Here is a 20,916-nt window from a genome sequence, read left to right as displayed (position 1 = left end):
AATAGTTAAATGCTATATTAATTTGGAATGGATACTTATATGGATTTTCATAATCAGCTCTTACATATTGTCTTTCACTGTCCAGAAATCTTTTACAGGATTGAAGGTTTTCTGTTTTAGATTGTCTAGAGTAATTTCCATCAGATCAAATCACACATTCTGTTCTTTGGAATTACTATAGCTGGTATTCTTAAGTATTACATTCATCTCAGTGAGATGTTACTTACTATTTTTTAGTAGTTAGAGAGAGCTTTGCAAGTGCCTGTGGGCTTTTTTTTTTTTTTTGCATTTCACCTGAGACCTCAAAAAATTAATTTAACTTAAATAGAATTGTATGGTAGCTCTACAGAATTAGGTGTTCTTTCTGTCCAATGTAATGACTATATTTATATTTTATGGTTTTATTTTTAGACTTCCCAGTGTAGTGGACACTAATAACATGCTTCATAGGAAGTTATTTTATATAACTTACATGTGTAGAATTCAAACTTCCAGCTGAAGTCTGGGTCTGGCTGTTAAAGCTTACTGCAGGATGGCACTGCTGCCCTTATGGTTTTAGACCTATTGTACCTCAAAGTGCTGCAGCCCTTGTTCTGGAAATCATGGTAAATTGCCTAAAATAAAGTCAGAATCTCTTTCTGGTTCAATGCTAATAAAATATCCTGTTACTCCTGAGCTCAGCAACTCTTGAATTTGTGCTAATAAATTATTTTTCTCCCCTCTTCAAGTTGTCTTCGAAGCAAGACATCAGAGGAACAAAAATAGACACCACCACAACAGGAACAACAAACCAGGGACCAGCGCAGACCAATCTCTCACTTAAGCAAGATAATGTGACAATTAAAGGTCTTCAGGCCAATGTTACAGTTCCAAAGGTAACAACTTTTTTTTAAGCTTATCAGTGGAAAAGTGCCTCACAAAATGACCCTTATTTTAGATCCCTGTTTGTTCCCCAAAAGCTGAAGTGAAGCTGTGCATTTGTGCTAGAGAACTGAAGTTCAGAACTTTGGAGCTGCTTAATTTTATGATGGTAGACATGCAGTAGCTAAATAAGGGGGTAACTGGCTGCCATGTCTTTAAATTATGTTCTGGGTGTCATGGTTTTATTTTTCTTTTTACTGAAAGTATAAGACAAGGTTCTGTCAGAAATTAGTGATTAATGTAACATGCTATTCTAAATGTCTTTACTCTTTGATGGAATTCTATGTACAGGTGAACCTGTGTTTGCTACAAGCATCTGTGGATGAATCCCCAGGAGTTTCTTCCAGCAAAACCGTGACTCACGTTTCCCTAGTAGCTTTGTGTTTTGATAGAATTGCTACTCAAGTTCGTATGAACAGGTAAGAACAGTACATTTCACTATTTGTCATAAACTTCAGACATGTTTAATTTGATTGTTTTTGTTTATCTTGAGGTTTGCTTAATTGCTTTTTCCTCCTTGATATTGTAAAGGGGTATAGTTGAGGAGACTTCGAACAATGCAGAAACTGGGAGGAATTCTGTCACGTTTGATCGTTACATCCAAACCAGCAAAATGCAGCCCCAGTCTTCTGGCTCACTGAGATCCAATTCTGGAGCAGAAAAAGGAAAAGAAATTGCTGCTAAATTGAACATCCATCGTGTTCATGGACAGCTTAGAGGTCTTGATACAACAGGTATTGAACAATATTAAAATGTGGAAATGTCCATTTTAGTAGACAGAAGTAGTTACAGTTGGTCTTGATCTTGTAGTTTGGTTGTAGGTTTTTTTATCAACGTGGATAAAAAGCTACTTGCACCCAGAGCTTTTGCAGATACTTGAAAAAGAATTTGGGGATGAATTATTATTACACTAAGTGGTAGATTTAAACTTAGGCAAACTAAAAGGTGTCAAGACAAACTTGTAAGCAGTTTGTGTGGCAGATGTGTTGCCCTGTAAATATTGACCTGCACTGCTGGAATTTGAGGCCTGAGCTCCCTTCCTCCCAGCTAATCTCTTTTCAGCTACCATTTTTTGTCACCTTTTGCAGGGAATGAATTACACTTATTTGCTTTCTTACTGCATTCTAACACTTTCAATAATGTGCCTGTTCTGCCAGAAATTTCAGCATGACAATGTGTAGATTTTCAACTATAGCAACTCTAAAGCTGAAAATGAGATCTACCCAATTGACTTCCTTGATGTTTGTGCTAAGGAAATGCCTTCAAGAAGCTATGATTTAAATTGTGCTATAACTCCTGATCATGGAAACAATAATCAGGAAAAGATGACCAAAAGTAGAGGCAGTTTTTGTTAAACTGCTTCAATTTTGATGGAATCTACATCAGTTTTCACTCTGTTCCATAAGGAACAGGAGTCATCAGACATGAGGTAGTACAGGATGATTAAAAAATACACAATAAATAAATAAACAACAGAAAATCCCACTGCTGTGCAAAGATGAGTGATCAAATGAAATTGGAGGAAAGCAAAAACAGAGAACATTGAAATGGTTACCTCCCTTTTTACTTGGTTATGGATAGAATCTTGGCAGTAGTGCCCTGTGTCAGGTATGCTACAGACATTCAAGAGGGCCAGTTTTTGAGTACTATCCATGAAAAGTCATCATCTTCTGTTTAAAAGGTTTGAGAAGAGCCTTTCTAAGGATCTTAGCATCTCATGTTTACTTTAAAATGAGTGCAGTTACAAATTGGAGGCAGAGAGTAAGGATTAGAAGGGGTAATCAGGAGCAAGGCTTTTTTGCCCTCTTTTTGTGCATCTTCTTGCTCGTGTTTCAAGATTAAACTTTTTCTGTCTTTCCCCCCGCCCCCGCCCCCATTTGAGAAATACTAAAGGGATAACTCCCCCAAAACACTCTGAACTTCAAAGAGCTTTTTGGAAGATGTAAAGTTTTTTCCATTTTGGAGCAAAGTAGTAAATATTTATTTATCTATTTATTTTCACAGATATTGGAACTTGTGCAATAACAGCGATTCCTTTTGGGAAATCAAAAGTTCTTTTTACTTTAGAAGAGTTGGACGAGTTCACTTTTGTGGATGAAACAGATCAACAAGCTGTTCCGGATGTAGCTCGAATTGGTCCTAGTCAAGAGAAGTGGGGTTGGATAATGTTTGAGTGTGGAATTGAAAATTTAACTATAAAAGGTAAAGCTTTTCAAGGCTGTGTCTTATTTTGTTTTATGAGATTACTGACAATTCTGTTGTTAGGTCTTCTGGCTTAACAATTAGTTGATTAGAAATTGTTGCATCTGGGTGATGCTGAATGGTACATGTCTGTGGTAAATTTCATAGGTTATACAATGAAGACATTTTTAGTTGTAACTGCCACTAATAATAGTATATGAAATAATTTAATATAAACTGGTTTCATCAGTTTCTGAACTTAAGGTTGAAACTGATGCTTTCACTCATCACTCAAATCCTCACCTTATCCACAGGAAGTGCATTATAGAGCCAGAGTTTTGCTCTGGGAGGGGAAAGCTAGTTACAGAAAGTTAAAAAAACCCCACAGTATACGTGTGTTTTCTACCCTCTGAGTTACTTTTTTTTAAGAGAATAATATTTAAAAAGTCTTTATGTGAGTACTCCTCAGCTACTTGTGGTAAACCATCAGAAGCTCGAAACTGTAGTGATAAGTTGTTGAATAAAATGGTAATACATTTTGTTTAACCAAAATCATGTGTTTTTCTCTGCTTAAGTGCAGATCTTTTCTATGGGCCATAACTTACAGCTGTTTATGTGCTGACAACCTTTACAGTCTGGGTATTTTTACAGGGGGAAGACAGTCTGGGGCAGTGCTGTATAACACATTTGGAGTCATGGGTAAATCAAGAGACACAGAGAGAGGTGGATTGCTTGCATCAAACAACTCTTCAGATTCCCCCACTGGTAGTGGCTACAACACTGATGTGTCTGAAGATAACCTCCCTTGTGACAGAATAAGTCCCTCTTCAGATATTAATGGAAATTCAGTTTCAGATGAGCAGGTATGTCCAAGCTGGGTAGAAATGATTGATCACGCATCCTGTTTGCTTAGATACTAAACTTCCAGCTTTCTGCAGGGTCCCTTGGGAGGATTACTGAACAGCATTAGTTTATTTTGCTTTGCCTAAATGCCTGTGAAAAAAGAATAATTTATGAGCATGTATGGTATGGTAGTGCCTTTCAGTGTAATATTTTTACAATTTCCCTTCTAACTTCATGATTCCTTGTTTTTGAAGGATGAAGGTGTTGAATCAGATGATCTGAAAAAAGATATCCCGTTGATGCCTCCTCCCCCTGACTCCTGCAGCATGAAGTTGACAATCAAAGAAATTTGGTTTAGTTTTGCAGCTCCCACCAATGTGCGCTCCCCAGCCCATATATATTCGAGGTATAATTTTACCTGATATAAAAGAAAGAAAATGGCAGTTCTGCTTGGTTAAATTGCATTTGTATTTGGTAGGTTCTGAATGGAATTTGAAGCTTCTTTGGAAATGATAATTTTGAGTTTGTATATATCACAGTAAGACTTGCTTCAGTTTTCTACTGTTTTCATTTCTGTGGAAGTGCTGCTAGAAAATTCTTAGTTAGATGTGATTAAAAGAAGAAAAAGGAAGAGTAAAAAAGCCAAATGAAACAAAAAGCCCTCACTAACAGCTTCTGGTGAGATAGAAATGTATGAGGGAGAAAGGCAGGGGAAGGTATTTGTTTTGAGTAGGTGAGATGCCAGTGAAGAGAATAGCTCAGTGCTTTTGGTATTCAGCCTGATAACATGCATGATCTGACTGCCATTGCACTATAAATTTCAAGATGTCTCTTTCTAAGATAGCTTTTCACACTGTGTATATTGAATAAGCCAAATATTTCAGTTTGTCAGTATAGAGCCATAATTTAGAAAATGCTGGTAACTCTTGCCTCAGCCCTTTAGCAAAAGTCCTTTATGACATGTAACACTTCATGTGGGATTCAGTCAGTGATGACAATTTCAAACTCTGTGATTTCAGTAGGGAGTACAAATGGGAAAAGGAAGGAATAACAGTAGCAAAAGTGGGGAGAATCATGAGTGTGTGAGTGAGTAAACAAAAGATTGTCTCAGGTACTTTTTGCCAGTTCTTGCTTTCTGGGCAGTAAGTCTGTGTTTATTACTTTGCATCTATGTCCCGCCTATTTGACTGTCATTCATAACAGCATCAGAAAATGCTGCTCATTGCTGCTGCTGCCTGTGAGCATGGCTTTCTCTTTGTCTCCCCAGGCAGCTGAACCTCCTGAGCACTGCAACGCCTGCAGTTGGTGCTTGGCTTGTTCCCATTGATCAAGTGAAGTCGTCATTAAATAAGCTGGAAACTGAAGGAACCCTGCGAATCTGTGCTGTTATGGGGTGCATTATGACAGAAGCTCTGGAGGTAAATGACCTTTCTAAAATCAATGAGCATATCAGAACAGGACAGCATGATAGGTAATATATGGTTTTTGGAATTCTGGATGTTTTCACTGGCAAACTTGGAGCATCTCTAGTGAGCCTTTGGAATTGGTCACAAGAGTTCACAAAAAGCTGTGCTTTTTGTACACAGTCTGAATTTCAGAGCCAAGTCTCATGCTTCTTACAGGAATGCATTTCCAGGTGAAATAAGAATAGGAAGTATGGCTGTAGTGCCTGGTATATTTTATGAAGTATTTTTGTTTGCTGTTGGTTTGACTGGCACCATCTAGTGGGAAGATTTGGACGTGGTACCCATGCTGAGATCCTGTCTTGCATAGTGGGATGGATGACCTCAGTGTGATGCTGGTTTTCTGCTCTGCTCAAAAATTATCCTTTGCAGCAGTCTCTTATTCCTACCTCCTTTCCTCTTTCTTCTTCTTACCCTCTTTCTAGCATTAAACCAAATTTTAGAAAGTGCATGTTTTGTCTTTAACTAGGAATAAACTGTTTCTTTGAAAATTGTAGCTGGCTTTGCATATATGTCTATAAGTCCAGATGTAACTTTATAAGGCCTGCAATTTGAATCCAGGTTTTTCTGTTATTGCTTCATATATATAAATATGCATCCAGAATTATTTTTCACATGCAGTATTTAAAATCAGGTGGGTACCCATGAGGCAAATCCTTGTTGCAGAAGTTCAAAATGAGGTTAGAAGTTTGTCTCATAGATGAAATTTTGTCATTGATGCTCTATTTGCAAGTATATTCATATGTTGAAAATGTTTTTATTTTAATCTAGAATAAAAGTGTGCACTTCCCTCTGAGAAGCAAGTACAACAGGCTTACCAAAGTGGCTCGTTTCTTGCAAGAAAATCCCTCTTGTTTACTCTGTAATATATTGCACCATTACCTTCATCAAGCAAATTACTCCATTATTGAGGATGCCACTATGGTGAGTTACCCAAGAAAACTGGAAATGTGTCAGTCCTTTAGTTTCAAATATGCCAATTCGAAGGTCTTAAATTTGGCAACAGTTTGAGGAAGGTTAACAAACAAGAAAATATAACCCAAACTCATATGCATCTTTGTAGTGATAAGTAGATACTGTTTCTGTTATTTCATTTTCTTTGACATCTGCTATTTTTGTTATGACCTATATATATGCATAATGTTTATTGAACTATTAGTGAATACATGAGACCATAAACCAAAAAGGGATGCCTTTAAAACTGTACATGGCTTTTATCAAATTTCATTCCCTCTTCTATCATATTTCAATGGCCTTTTTATGAGATTTCATTTCTCATGGTTTTAAAATTGAATAAGTCTCAATTATTGAGGCAAGTGCATGAACTGGTTAGTTTATTCCAAATTCTCTCCTTAGAACTAGTTTTCATGTCTTCTAGAAACACAAGGGTAGTGCAGACAGTTTAAGGAAGGAACTAGAATTGTACAACTTTAGGGTTTAAGAGTCAAGTATTTTTCTTGATGGCTTTAGAATGTAAATGCCTAGATTGTAGTGGGAAATAGTTATTTGAGCAAACATCAGGGATAAGGGAGGAGTGTTTATTCCTGATTTTGTGTCATTTTCATAATCCAATTCTACAGCTGTCAGATTTAAACACTTTGGTTTTCAGCATATTCAGCTGAGAGCCAGTGATCAGGAATAGCACAGTTTGTGGCACAAATAGCACAGTTTGATTTGTGGTCAAAATACCAAGCTTTTGTTTTCTTCAGACAATTCAGTGGTGTAATCAAAACAATCCCTATATTTGGCCTCAAATTTATATTCCTAAAATTCTGCTTATGAACAATGGTAAAAACAATCTTTTAAATTTCAGTTCTGTTTGTACAGAGTTGCTATGAATCTTAGCCCATAGTTCAGACTCCGATAATTACTCAAGTGCTTTTAGCTTCATATTTAGCAAACCTGCTTCCTATTATTTATTTTTGGCCCCCTTGGGCTAGATCCTCAGGTCATGTAGATAAATGTATTTACTGTGTTCAATGAAGCTGTAATTCCTTCTCTTAGCTCCTTGGCTTCTCGCTTGATGTTTTGTGGTGCCAGCATGTTTGTCATAAGCCTCTTAAATATAGAGATTTAAGAGAGCTTTGACTTATTCTCCTCTCCAGTTTACTTCAAAATGCTGTGATATGAATTTTTAATTTTATTTTTTATTTAGAGTGATGGCCTTCCTGCCTTAGTGACCTTAAAGAAAGGTCTGGTTGCCTTAGCAAGGCAGTGGATGAAGTTCATTGTGGTCACCCCAGCCTTTAAAGGAGTCAGCTTGCACAGACCAACCCAGCCAATGAAAATGCAGCCAAATGCCTGCCACGAGCATGAGGATGGCCTTGGATTGGACAATGGTGGGGGCCTTCAGAGTGACACAAGTGCTGATGGAGCAGAGTTTGAATTTGATGCAGGTATTTTCATGTTACCATCCCCTTAACAATTCATAGGGACAAACAGCTCCTCTCAGACATTTGTATCTTTTTTACTTTTAATGCTTGACACATTATAGTCTTCTTTTTAGAATTATCAAGCTTCTTTTTTGAATCACCTTCATTCTGAAGCTGCTGCTAACAATGATAATTATAGTATTACAATAATTAGTGCTTGTTCAGGGAAAAACAAAACAGGAGACCTCTTTCTTCACATCTTTTGTCTTGTTTTTTTCCTGCACAAAAAAAGCAATTCAGTTATTTGCTACCTTTCAATTAAAAGCCAGGCAGCAGTTAGCAGATTTAAGAGAGCCAAGATGTTTGTGTGAGAAACTTGTATGTAATAATCATACAGTATAAGGGAATTTTTTTTCCCCTTCTCTCAAATACCTGTTTTGATTAAGCAGAAACACTTGGATTATTAAACAAAACCCAGCACACCCCTGTCTGAGGTGTTCTTACTTGTCTATAAATCAGACAGCGCTGTGTAGGTGTGTGCCAGCACTTGGAAGTTCATGACTGCTTGTAGATAAATGTGCCTGATAATAGATAATCTTGGTTCTCCATATATATCTAAATAAGGACAACTGTTTGCTTGGGTGCAGCTACTGTGAGTGAGCACACAATGCTCCTGGAAGGAACAGCCAATCGCCCTCCCCCTGCCAGTGCCTCCTCCGGGCCTGTCACTGGTGCTGAGATCATGAGGAAGTTGTCCAAGACTCACACTCACAGTGATTCTGTGCTGAAAATCAAGGTGAGTGCATAAGGCTGGGCACCATGGCAAAGGGGGTTGTAGCTGGCCTGTTCAGGAGCAGTCCTGTAGCTGCAGATGAATAAATGCATGCAAAAAGTAACTATAGTACATGGAGGGTGCACTCCTGACCTTACAAAAGGGATGCTCCAGCAGTTGGTCTATATTCTTCATCTGTTTTCTGTTGGTTTTCTTTCCCATTAACTTCATATGCATAATTTAAGGATGTGCCCTAACCTTTACAGCCTTTGATCTTTTATTTATGGCAGCAGAAACAAGGATTTAACTATCATGATACAAAATCGAAGACTGACAAGGCTCTCCAGTAACTTGTACTAAAATGATTGTGTTCCAGGCTTATATTTACACCAAATGTTGCTTTGTTTTTGCAGTGTCCACAGTACTTCATTAATTTCTTTGTTTTCTGCTCACAGGGCATCCATCCATATCATTCCTTGAGTTACACCAGTGGAGATACAGCTACGGATTCACCAGTGCACGTTGGCCGCTCCGGAATGGGAGTCAGGGAAAGCCCACGGAAAGAAAGTCTTCTCAGCTATCTCACTGGGAGCTTTCCTAGCCTGCACAATCTTTTGGAAGGGACTCCTCAAAGAAGTTCAACTGCAGTTAAAAGTAGTTCTTTAACACGAACAGGTATGATGTAGCATAAAAAAGTATGATGTAGCACAAACAGGCATGATGTAATCTAATTTCCTAGTCTTTTTGAATGAATAAGGAAATAACCATTTGCGTTTGTTTTTTCTTGACCTTGTGAGTAGCTCAAAAAGAGAGCTGAAATTAATATTTCACTAACATAGTTTGCATACGATAAATTGCAGATTTTTAGTAATGAACTTTTCAACAGATATTTTAGAAGCTTGAAACATTGAAGTGTTTATGCTCTGTATTGTTTTTCAGAGTGAATTGTTATCGGTTTTTCTTTATATGTCAATTGCATACTGTATTTGATACTGTATTTTCTCTAAAACCTCTCTCCATTGCTGTCAGGGACTGAAATATTATTCAGAAAAAAAGGTATTTTGGTTTCTTAATGACTCCTTTCCTCTAATTAATGGTATATATGAGCAAATGCAAAGCCATATATAGTGCAACATCCTTCAGTGCCACGTGTAACTTCTGTGGTAGCACCCATAGTGCTGTTTGACACATAATTTAGTGGAATAAACCTTGAGAAATAGGCATATTTTTATAGTTTATAGGTGTTGGCAGCGAAATTGTGCCGTGTTCCTTGTTTTTGCTGACTTGGATGCAAGAAATACTGAAGTCTCTGCTTTACCTGCACAGGAAATACTGTGGCCACAGACATGTTGTCTGAGCACCCTTTGCTCTCTGAGCCCTCCTCTGTGAGTTTCTATAACTGGATGTCCAATGCTGTGGGCAACAGGGGAAGTGTCGTGCAGGAAAGTCCGGCCATCAAGTCTGGACACAGCAGCCTTCCAACAGGTATTGCAAATTTGTAGCTGAGTTCCTGGTGGTTCTGGTTTGGCTGTGCCTGTGTTTGCCACTTCCTGACTGAAAGTAATTGAGAGAGTGATTTATGGTCAACAGGACTTAATTGGCTCAAAGTATTACTTGTGGGACTTCCCAGCAACCTGGAAAATGAAAAGATGAGATTTAAGCAAAACTGTTGTTTTCTTTGGTCTCACCCTGCCTCCAAAAATTTAGCTTTTTCTTGCATTTGGGGCTGTCAGTGTAGCTGCCAAAGCCATGTGTAGCTGCCAAAAGTTAAGCCATTAAATTATCTTCTGTTGCTGAGTTCCTTGGTTTTGTTGGCTATTTTTGATCTTATTTGCATATGCTTATTTTGTGATTTGTGCATTGGAATCCTTGCTCTTTCTCAATTCAATTTTGAGACTAAACATGAACATGTGTTTTGAAAGTGACTTAGGAATGGGTTAACTGGTATAAGGGAATGAAGAAGAAAATATATTTCTGAAAATCTTACGTGTATTAAAGAACCAGATGTGTAACAATTTGTTGCAGCTCATTTATTTTTTCTTGCTGGTCTGTCATCATTCAGACTTTTCAATGTGTGTCTTAATTTTCTTTTTCTCCAGCACTATAGTGGAATCTTTTTTCTTTTAACACTCCTTCAACTGTGCTTTATTAATCTTAGTCAATAAGAAGTTGTTTTAGTTTGTTTTTAATATTGAACCAATATTCTGATCCTACAAACATCATCGTGCTGTACATATTGCTGAACTATTGTGGCTCCTTTGTAAACTGGTATGTGTTTCTCTGCAGTAAGATAAGACTCTTTCCGAATTTGGATTGGACAATCTCTACCTGTTCCAGCAATATCAGGCTGTTTCTTTATCCTGAACGCCACCTTTGAGAGGTTACAGACCCCACTGTGGCTTGATTGTCTGTATAAATAATCTCACTGAATTAGTCGAGTCAGTGGTGGTAAGATTTGCTGTGGTGTTAGTGTTCCATGGGTATTTATTTTCCAGGTGTGGCACCCAATCTTCCTACTATCCCCTCTGCTTCAGACTTCAACACAGTTCTGTCCAGCGACCAGAACACCCTGGATGGCACCCATTCGCAGCACAGCACCAGCCAGGATGACATTGCAGGAGTGGAAGAGGGCAACCAGGGCTTTCCTGCTGTCCAGCTGGCAGATGCACAGGTAACTGGGGTTGCACATCACCAAATGATGAGCAAGAGAGTAGAAATATTCAAGGCCTTCACTAACTGGGTGGGTTTTGTTTTGCAGGTTGTTTTCAGACCTTTGCTAAGTTACACGGGAATTCAGTCGCAGGATGCGATGCCCTTGTGCTACAGGATGTACTTTGGAGAGTACCTCTCTTTCTCAGGAACTCTGGACTGCCTCAGAGCAGATATTGTTGATTCAGACACAGCGAAGGAGAGGAAAAGCAAGAGAGCCCGAAGGTATGATGAGAGGCTTAAAAATATGGGTATTGGCTACAGAAATTAGGCTTTTTGTGTGATGACAGATTTCCAAAGCACTTTCATAGGATAAGGAGCAGCCCTTTATTCTTCTGATCTTTCATTTTGTCTTCCTGTTAAAATGTTTTTATCTTCCTATGGAATGGTTTGGGAATTGTAACAGTTTGAATCTCAGCTGCTTTTGAAAATTGGAGACTGGGGAAGGGGGGAGAGCTGGTGGAAATAATAGTGGGGGAGGGGGAATTTGAGTGGCTCTGAAATGGTGTTTAGTAATTAATCCTGTAAATAATAATGTGACTTTTTGTGAAAATGCTGACTCTTCCCCCAGACCAATTTTTGGCAAAGCTTTAGGATGTAATGGAATGATTGCATGCCAAGCTAGGTTTCGTAGAACTGGATGATTTCTATGTTAGTAGCACACAGTAGGAAACTGTAAAAGTTCATTTGATTATATTTTGAACTGTGGTAAAAAGGTGATATCCTAAGGGAAATAAAAGGCTGGGTTCAGTAAATGAGATATAAGCTGTGTGAAAAATGTATTTGACTCTCACACTCATAAAAAGCAGCACAGTAGTAACTTGTACCTTTCCTTTCCTTAGGCAAGGAGCTGTCAATCTTCCTCCTCTGGAATTCAAACCAGCTTTGATGTTGGAGACTTTCAGCATTAGCGCTGTGGTGATGGAGAAATCCATGTGCACCCCTCACAACTCCACCAACGCCCTTTCCTTCCACGACTTGAACAAGCGCTATTACAACACCTTCCACTGCAACTTCACCATTTCCTGCCAGTCCATCAGCCAGCACGTGGACATGGCCCTGGTGCGGCTCATCCACCAGTTCAGCACCATGATCGATGACATCAAGGCCACGCAGACAGACATCAAACTGAGCAGGTACACGGCTGGCTCGGCCTCCCCAACCCCCACCTTCAAAACCCGCAAGCACAGGGACTTCCGCTCCTCGGATTTCAGCCGCAGCTCCCGGGGCAGCCTCAACGGGGGCACCAGGGTGAACAACACCAAGAACAAGAGAACAAACAACGACAACAACAAGAAGGAGTCTCGCAACAAGAATTCCCTGGGGAGGTCGGAGCGAAGGACTTCCAAAGTGTCCAGGAAAGGCTCCAAAGATGTGGTTGACCACGTGACAATCCATATGGATGACTCTGACTCCATTACCGTGTCGGAACAGAGCGAGCCCTCCGCGGAGTGCTGGCAAAATATGTATAAGCTACTGAACTTCTATTCACTCATTTCTGATCCAACTGGCATCTTAGAAAAGTCTTCTGAAACTTTTGGGCCAACAGGTAAAGTGGTTCATGAGCCCAAATAACCGTGTGTGTGTTTTTGCTTAAATGGTGTTTCTAAAGCTTGCTCATGAGGTGGTTTTTGTGAGTTGCCCACCCCATCTAACTTGGATCAGAGGGGCAAGTGGTGAGGACGGAGGTGAGCTTTTGATTAGTTCACCAAGATGATGTACAATAGGAAAGCTTAACTTTTCTCACTAATTGCATAGTGTGGATGGAGTTTGTTCCTCCTGAGGTGCTGTTTTGTGTTCAAGGGGGTACTGGAAATGCTGTATATTATCATTCTGTGAAAATATGCAAGCATGTACGTAAGCCATCCTGAGGGAATTAATTTCTGCCTTGAGAATGACAGTTTAAAAAAAAAAATCTATGAATCTTGCTGTGAGAGAAGGAAAGGTGAAATAGTGATTTTGGTCAAATCCCACAAAGATTACAAGTGTTTGGGCCATATTTTCACCGAAAACCTTGAGATCTGGTGTAATTATTGCTATTTCCAATGTATTTCAATACAGCAGAGTAAATCTGAGTTGACTTAGCATCATTCTCTTTGTTGCTGAACTTAGGTTGCTGTGAATATGCAGGGGATGGTATAGTTGCTCTATTGCCATATTTTCCTTGGACTTCTTTTAACTAAAGAACAAAAAACTGAGAAAAGTGTCAGATGAGAACTTGTAAACAGATACCAGTGTCTTTCATGCACAGAATATAATATCCACAGTTACAATATCTGCACAAAATGTAAATTTTCTTAATTTTTTTTAGCCTCCTGAATGTTGAAAAGGAGAACTTGTTCATCCAAAACAGAATTATAAGAACCTTTGCCCGTGGAATGATCAAAAAATAAATAGGACAGTTGGAAACTGTCAGGGCATTTGTCTGGTATAACAATAAAATCAGATCATTACAAATATTTATATAAGGTTCATAAGAGCATATCTATGAATAATAATGAAACCACATCACTCATTATTGTCTTCATTGTGTCTCGGATTTGGTTCAGTTGCAATGGTATTGGGGTGGAGTGAGCGAGGCGCAGATAATTTTCCCGAAGAGTTTTCTTGACATGAAAGATATGTGATCCTCGTTTTGGAATACAAATATAAATGGGATATGCCAAGGATTTATTACAAATAAAGCCTTGAATAACTGCTGGTGTTTCTGTAGGTGTTCGAAGCCCCACTGAGCCTGCCTGCAGGGTGGTGTTTGAGAACGAGCAGGAAAACGGGCGGAAGCGCAGCCTGGTGACCTTGGAGCCGCAGCATGTGACCCTCATCGTCTTTGGGATAGGGATGGTGAACAGGACCCACCTGGAGGCTGACATCGGCGGCCTCACCATGGAATCCGAGCTGAAGAGAATCCACGGCAGCTTCACCCTGAAAGAGAAAATGAAAGGTGGGATGAGCTAAAAGCACTCTCTGTAATTCAATTCCCTGACTGCTTTACATGTGTGTGTGCAGTATGTGTGTGTGTAATGTAATAATATTCAACAAGTGCTTCTAAAGAATTATTGCTAGGATGCTGAAGGATTATAAAAGGGTCCAAGCTTTTCAGAAAGTGCCATGGAGGAAATTCTCCTAGAAGAGTCACTCATTTTCAAAAGCTTTATTCTTGTCACGTTTTATAGTTGGCATCACTTATTGTGACTGCTAAAGCTGTAATTTTTCAGTTATTTTCCTGCTGTAATATTTTTAAAAGCAGTAAGCACACCTGAAGTATTGTGCTGACTGAAATGCTGTTAAATACATTTTTTTTTCTTAAAGATGTGCTACACCAAAAGATGACTGAGACATGTGCCACTGCTCACATAGGAGGTGTCAATATTGTCCTGCTGGAAGGAATTACCCCAAATATCCAGTAAGTAGGAAGTCTCATAATTTAAAATTGTTCAGGTTGACAGAAGTGATATGAGTTGTATTATTTCTCTTATGCTTCTAATTGCTTTTTGAAACTTGTAAGTTCAAACCATATGAGATTTGTAGGGAGTAGTTATTCCTAATTATTCCTGTTAAAGAGCTATAGTGTTTCCTTAATAGATATATTTTTCAACTCTCATGATGCATCATTCTTTGTTCTCTCATATTAGTTTTACAGTTCTAATATCCCTTCTCCAGCTTTTCTATAATTGCACAACGTGGCAGGGGAGGGGAAGACAACCACTTTTTGTGCATGAACATCATGAATCACTTTCTCAGCATTCACATTGTTCTGGCTTTTTTATTTCTGTCAGGTTCATAGACTCAAAAAGACCATGTATTATTTTAATTAATTCCCAGCTGCATCTCTTTCTGTTTGAGTTGCAGAATGAGCTGAACCACAATTCTTTGTAGCACAGATCACCCTCACACAATTTGGGTGTTAGCTGGGTAACCCTCAGTATGTGTGCTGGTCTTAGAAAGGACTCTTGTAGAAAGGGGCTAAAAATTGTCATTTGAGTTTCTCTCTCCTTTTAATTCCTGGGTAGTTTGGAGGATGCTACATAGAAATGAAAACACGCAGAATTTTATAATTTCCTCAACTAAATTGCTTTGTTTGTTTCAGAGGTATAAATAAAAGTTCCAATCTGGCAGTCATGAAGGGTTTCTGAAGGTGACCAAAGCTCTTCAATGTTTGTTTTACATATAGGGAGGGTACAAAAGGAAAGGGTGGAAATAATGATAAATCTTAAAAACAACAAGATCAAAGAACAAACATGAGCAAAACCAAAACCTTCACCTTAGTAATTTTGAAAATAAATGTCATATTGTGGGTTACAAGTAATTAACTGACTAATTTTGCATGACTGTTTACTCTTTATTTGCTTTGTTTTTGTTTTTCTTGCTTTCTCTTCAATCTTCATCTGTAGACTGGAGGATTTTCCTACATCTCCTACAAGCACAGCCAAACAAGAGTTTCTGTATGTCATATTATTATGTTTAATAGTCTTGCAATTAACTGTGTTGTGTAGATAATGGCTGCTTTCCTACTGTGTGTGATTGTGGAGGCAGATGTTTCTTGAATACATCTTGGTTCACCATCTAGTTTTACCTAGATAAGCTTTTTTTTTAATGAAGCCTGCTAAATATCTGCCTAAAAAAAGCCCTTGTCAATCTTAGCAATATAGTTTTAGGAACTGCTATTACACTGCCCTCACTAATGTAATGTTGGAATGGTTTCACTAGCCCTTAAGTTCTTTAGATCTGCTTCTGTACTTATTTTAATGAGCTCAAATACTGTTGATAAATGTAAGGGAACTCAGAGGTGAGATTTGCTTTGGAGATGCTGTGCTTGGAGTGATAGTTGTGGTATCATCATGAACAGGGCCATTTCTTTTTGTCTTCATTTCCCTGTGTGCTGGTTGAACTCCCAGGCACGCTGAAGATCTGGGCCTGTGGGTGCAGGTCTCCTCTCCGTGTCTGTTTATTCAGTGTTGTGGTAATACAGGATTAACTTTAAAATGTCCTTATAGCACTGGAATGAGAGGTGATGGACTGAAAAACTGCAAGTGATGTAGGGAAAATACTGGGATTTGTGTTCCTTTTTGTCTGGTAACAGCATTAAACCAGTGCATCACTGAGTTGTTGACTTGGCTGCCATATGATGTGGTCAACAAAAGTATAAATGATTAAAAGGATTGGATAAATCCATGTTGGATAGGTCTGGTGGTGAGTCATGAACATGATACAGGCTCTGGCTTAGAAAGTAAATTCCTTATGGCTGGAATTAAGGGAAGGATCCCTTTACTTACACCTCAGGTATCTGCTGCTGCCTGAGTTTTCAGCTGACTCAGTGCAGTAGTTCCTGTGTATTGCAGGCCTCCTGCTGACTTTTTTTCCCCCCACATGCTTGTTACAGCATGCCCAAAAATCTGTTGAGTACTGGCCTTGAAGTCGGTTCTGTAGTAGAACAAAGACTTTTGGTCACAAATTTGTCTGGAGAGTGATCATTTATGGCATTGATGTGAGAATATAGAATTCTTTCTGGAAGTATTACTGGTATATAACTTAAATATGATACAACCAGATGTGTTCCATGCATATCGCTGTAGGTAAGCCAACTGCAGATCTTTAATAATAAGTGGACAGCCAGACAGTTGTTCCACATCTCATTCTTGTCATGGAAGTAGGTTTTTTGTAGGCAAGCAGCAGTGAAATTAATTTGTTGCATGAAATATGGAGAAAAGCACAGTTAATTTTGCTGAGGTTTTTTCTCCTGCAACAGCTATACTGGTGTAATACATTTTTAATTAAGGAAATGTTTATAATGGTTTGAATGCAGTAGTATTTTGAGTTCTAGATGGAGATGGAAATGTGTTCTTGATTGGCTTCACAGCAGTTGAGTCAGAATGGTAGCAGGAAGAAAGTAGGAAATGACCAAACTTCGAGAGAAATAATTATGTTTTTCTTTTAAAGAGGTTGATTAAAACAATTCTGGCTTTCTCTTAAGTAATATTTATTTGTATAATGTTGTTCTGAAAACTGTTGCGAATTGTTTCCTCCTTCATCACTTATTTTGAAATCATTTCTACTTGATAGTCTGTCCTAAAATATTAATTCTGGACTGCTTTAGATTGTTTGCATCACTTGCATAGCTGTGAAAATCTGGGACTGTTCCTTGAACTTCAGTCAATTAATTTGCTGTCAATAGGCCAGTGGATGCTTTACTCTGCTGTGTATTTCTTGATTATAAGCAGAAGGGTGATGTCTTTTTTTTTTTTTTTTTTTTAGTTTGTATTTCCACATAGGGGTTGCTTTGGGCTTGCTCATATTGCAACATAAGATTAAGAAGAAACATTACTTAAGAGAGTGGAGTTCATAGAATGTTCTGTCTTCCACCATGAGACTAAACGGTCTATAAACAATTTAAATATGATATAAAAAGTGTTTTAGCTATACCCCTTGAAATATAGTATTTGAGAAACTTGCATTGAATGTTGCAATTTTATAGTCTGTTTTTCAGCCATTTTAGCTGATGTATTGCATCTTGACAACTACATGTCCTTCTCTTTGAGGCTGGAATTCTGTGTTGGCTGCATAATATGCTTCCATTGGGTAACCCTCCAGGAATTGACCATAGAAACATTAATGTGTTACCCCAATATATTTTAATAGGAGTTGAGTGAATTCTGCTATGCCAAAATTCTGTTGTGACATCAAAAACTGTCAGCTTAGTGCAGTTATATATTTATCTTGGGTAACCATTGTGAACCATATCGTCCTCAACATGAAAATAAAGTTTAGATGATGTATTTTGGAATAATCTGTTTGAATTAAGCATCAGTATGAATTCACAAATTCATCTATCACATGCTGTATATTTACTGTTAAGTATTTCCTCCAGTGACCTATTTGGATAAAAAATTAAAATTTGACTTTTTACCAAAAGGATGATTCAAGATTATTCCTGAACAGGAGTTGAAATGGAAGGCTCTTTTTTTGTTTCTGTGTGTGTAAATTTGTCTGTCTCTGTGCAGTCTGGTGTGTATGCACTGAAATGACCTTACTTTAGGCAAGAATAGCAGTTTTGAACAGATATTTTTGCCACGCATGATGTGTAGCTCCCTTAAGTGTAGCGTAGTTGTTTGTGGCATGTAGTGCATCTGCGTGTAAAGTGAAAGAAAAAGGAATGTGGGTGTAGTTGATAAACAGTATTACTTCAAAATTCAGCTAACACTTAAAAACTCAGTGTAAGACACAACTGGAAGGGTGTGCAAATGACTGCTGTTGCCTTTTGCTGTCAGAACTGTGGTGAAGTGCAGCATTGCCAAATCCCAGGCCCTCTACAGTGCCCAGAGGGGGCTGAAAACCAACAACGCAGCCGTGGTAAAGGTGGGGGCCATCAGCATCAACATCCCGCAGCACCCGGCCACGCTGCACAGCATGATGGTGCGCAGCTCCCACCAGCTCTCCAAGCAGATCTCCGACCTCATCCGGCAGCCCTCCACCGCGTGAGTGCTCCCAAATCCCTCCCCTTGCCAGGATTTTGTCACCTCAGGTGTCTGTGGGACAGCCAGGCAGATTAATAGGAAGGGTTTCCTCATCTTTGTCTTGGTCTGCAGGCCCCAGCCAGCCAAGGAAGATGTGGCCACTCCTCTGCCCTCCGAGAAGACTCCAACGAGCATCAATCAAACGCCGGTTGAAACCAATGAGTTCCCACAGCTGCCAGAAGGCTTGGAAAAGAAGCCCATAGTGCTGAAGTTCAGTGCCATGATAGATGGGATTGCTATCGGAGCAGCGCTCCTGCCCTCCCTGAAGGCGGAATACAAGATGGGAAGAATGAGGAGTCACGGAATGACAGGTAACAGTTCTCTGGAGCTTTAAAAACATTACTGCTTTTAGTTTGGCCTTCCTATAAGCATCCAAAAGCACTCGGTGTTTCTATTGAGTTATAGCTATGAATCTGTTGCCATCAGCTTTGTTTTTTTAACATGGGCTTCAGCCATGTATGGGTCCATATAGAGAATTTTCATTGTGGTTGTTTCACAATTCCCAGAGGCAGAATGTAAGTGCACATGAAGCCATGTATACATTCATATATAGCATCCTCCCAAGAAGTTTCCCTCTGACTGCTAAAATAAGTTTGTGATCTTTGTTTAATTTTATTCTAATTTGTAATGCTACTTGAGAATAGTCTTGTAGGGCCTCAGTACTCACGAGGTGGTTTGTATGACTTCCCCCTTAGTCTTATTACTGTGGAGTCCTTGTTTTCTTTAGAAATTGAGACAACCCTGAATCATGTGGGTGGATATTTATAGTTCTTTGGGTCTGTGAACTTCAGTAACATTTTAAACATTTTAACTTTTAAATTTTTTAAAAACGTTTTAAATTTTTTTCTATTGTTCCAAAACTGTTCTTAAATTTAAGGATAAATAAGAGATTCTTTTGCCAGTTCATACCTTTTCTTTCCCCACCTTCATTTTACAGGTGCCCAAACCAGATTTAATTTTGAGCTTCCAAACCACAGGCTGCGCTTCACTTCAAAAGTTTCTGCCACTGACATGTCAACCATTCCTCCTTCGGCCAGTCTCAACCTGCCTCCTGTCACCATGTCAGGGAAATATGTCATGGAAGAGCATGACACTTACTCTGACCAGATCTGGAGCATGGATGAGCTCCCTGCCAAGCAAGGCTACTACCTGCAGGGCAACTACCTGCGCTGTGTGGCTGAGGTAGGTCTTGAAGGCTGCAGGCATCTTTGATAACTTATTTCCTTGCTGTTAGAATTCTGTCTGTGCATCTTCATATTTTTTTAAACCATCTGCCTCCTCCAGAACTCTCAGGTTTACAGGTTGAATCCAAGTACTGAAAAACTGGAAGACTGTTTTATTGTTTTATAGATGTTTCTCGGGGGTTTTTTATGACTAGATAGCTCCATAAGTGGAATAATGACATGACATAGAACCTTAATGATATAAAATTTTCTGCTCGACACAGAGTGTTCTATTCATAAGTTCTACTGGTGTGCCAATTTCCATAGTTAATTTTCCCAGAGATAAAAGGGATGCTGCTTAAAAGAAACACCTGCTGGGGAAAAGCAGCGCATTCCTACTAACTAATTCCTTAGTCAGGAAAATAGTCTGGCATGTTTGTAATTGAGAATTCTGATGTTTGCAGCTAAAAAAAAACAACCTAACAATCCACTGTTTTTAAAACTAAGGTTTGTTCTCAAATGTTCTATTTCCACAGGTTGGCTCCTTCGAACATAATCTCACAACTGACCTTTTAAACCATTTAGTATTTGTGCAAAAAGTGTTCATGAAGGAAGTAAATGAGGTCATACAGAAGGTTTCAGGTAAGTGGAACATTTAAAAGCTCTTTTAACTGAGATCCTCAAACCTTGTTTGGTGGCAACATCATGTAGCTCTCAGGATCAGCTCATTAATTTCACAGACACACTCATTTCACCTCTAGCACTGCAAAGAGCAGTAGGAAGCAGAACTGGACTTTGAAATGATAACAGAGGCTCTGGAAATTATTCTAGGTCTATCATAAGCAGGACTTTTATTGGGAAGCAGGATTGTTTGGCATTTTGGACATCAGTCTCTGTGTCTCTCCATGGTGTGGCCTTGGCTGTGTATTCACTTTGTTTGATTTGAACATTTTTTTGAGTTATCCTAAAAGGCTAATTTTT

The 20,916-nt window shown here is 38.8% G+C and overlaps 1 protein-coding gene across 10 annotated transcripts in view; it reads left to right on the top strand.

Moving 5' to 3' along the window:
• Positions 1 to 20,916, top strand: part of BLTP1 (bridge-like lipid transfer protein family member 1) — an 86,866-nt gene that overhangs the window by 41,980 nt on the left and 23,970 nt on the right. For 8 of the 10 annotated variants that reach the window (XM_068187946.1, XM_068187943.1, XM_068187942.1 and 5 more), the window contains exons 32-53: positions 729 to 875; positions 1,213 to 1,340; positions 1,453 to 1,655; positions 2,926 to 3,123; positions 3,754 to 3,965; positions 4,200 to 4,351; positions 5,213 to 5,363; positions 6,180 to 6,332; positions 7,564 to 7,804; positions 8,428 to 8,576; positions 9,008 to 9,227; positions 9,879 to 10,037; positions 11,048 to 11,223; positions 11,311 to 11,486; positions 12,104 to 12,810; positions 13,975 to 14,202; positions 14,571 to 14,664; positions 15,653 to 15,703; positions 18,527 to 18,733; positions 18,845 to 19,083; positions 19,710 to 19,954; positions 20,472 to 20,577. In XM_068187946.1, the coding sequence (XP_068044047.1) occupies positions 729 to 875; positions 1,213 to 1,340; positions 1,453 to 1,655; positions 2,926 to 3,123; positions 3,754 to 3,965; positions 4,200 to 4,351; positions 5,213 to 5,363; positions 6,180 to 6,332; positions 7,564 to 7,804; positions 8,428 to 8,576; positions 9,008 to 9,227; positions 9,879 to 10,037; positions 11,048 to 11,223; positions 11,311 to 11,486; positions 12,104 to 12,810; positions 13,975 to 14,202; positions 14,571 to 14,664; positions 15,653 to 15,703; positions 18,527 to 18,733; positions 18,845 to 19,083; positions 19,710 to 19,954; positions 20,472 to 20,577 (4,342 nt within the window). The remainder of the gene's footprint in view (positions 1 to 728; positions 876 to 1,212; positions 1,341 to 1,452; positions 1,656 to 2,925; positions 3,124 to 3,753; positions 3,966 to 4,199; positions 4,352 to 5,212; positions 5,364 to 6,179; positions 6,333 to 7,563; positions 7,805 to 8,427; positions 8,577 to 9,007; positions 9,228 to 9,878; positions 10,038 to 11,047; positions 11,224 to 11,310; positions 11,487 to 12,103; positions 12,811 to 13,974; positions 14,203 to 14,570; positions 14,665 to 15,652; positions 15,704 to 18,526; positions 18,734 to 18,844; positions 19,084 to 19,709; positions 19,955 to 20,471; positions 20,578 to 20,916) is intronic. The other 2 variants (XM_068187940.1, XM_068187941.1) reach the window with 2 other exon arrangements.

The sequence above is a fragment of the Anomalospiza imberbis genome, chromosome 4 (genome assembly GCF_031753505.1).
Source record: "Anomalospiza imberbis isolate Cuckoo-Finch-1a 21T00152 chromosome 4, ASM3175350v1, whole genome shotgun sequence".
NCBI classification, from domain to species: Eukaryota; Metazoa; Chordata; class Aves; order Passeriformes; family Viduidae; genus Anomalospiza; species Anomalospiza imberbis.
The sequence above is the reverse complement of the archived record's forward strand: the minus strand, read 5'-3'. Positions and strand labels throughout refer to the sequence as shown.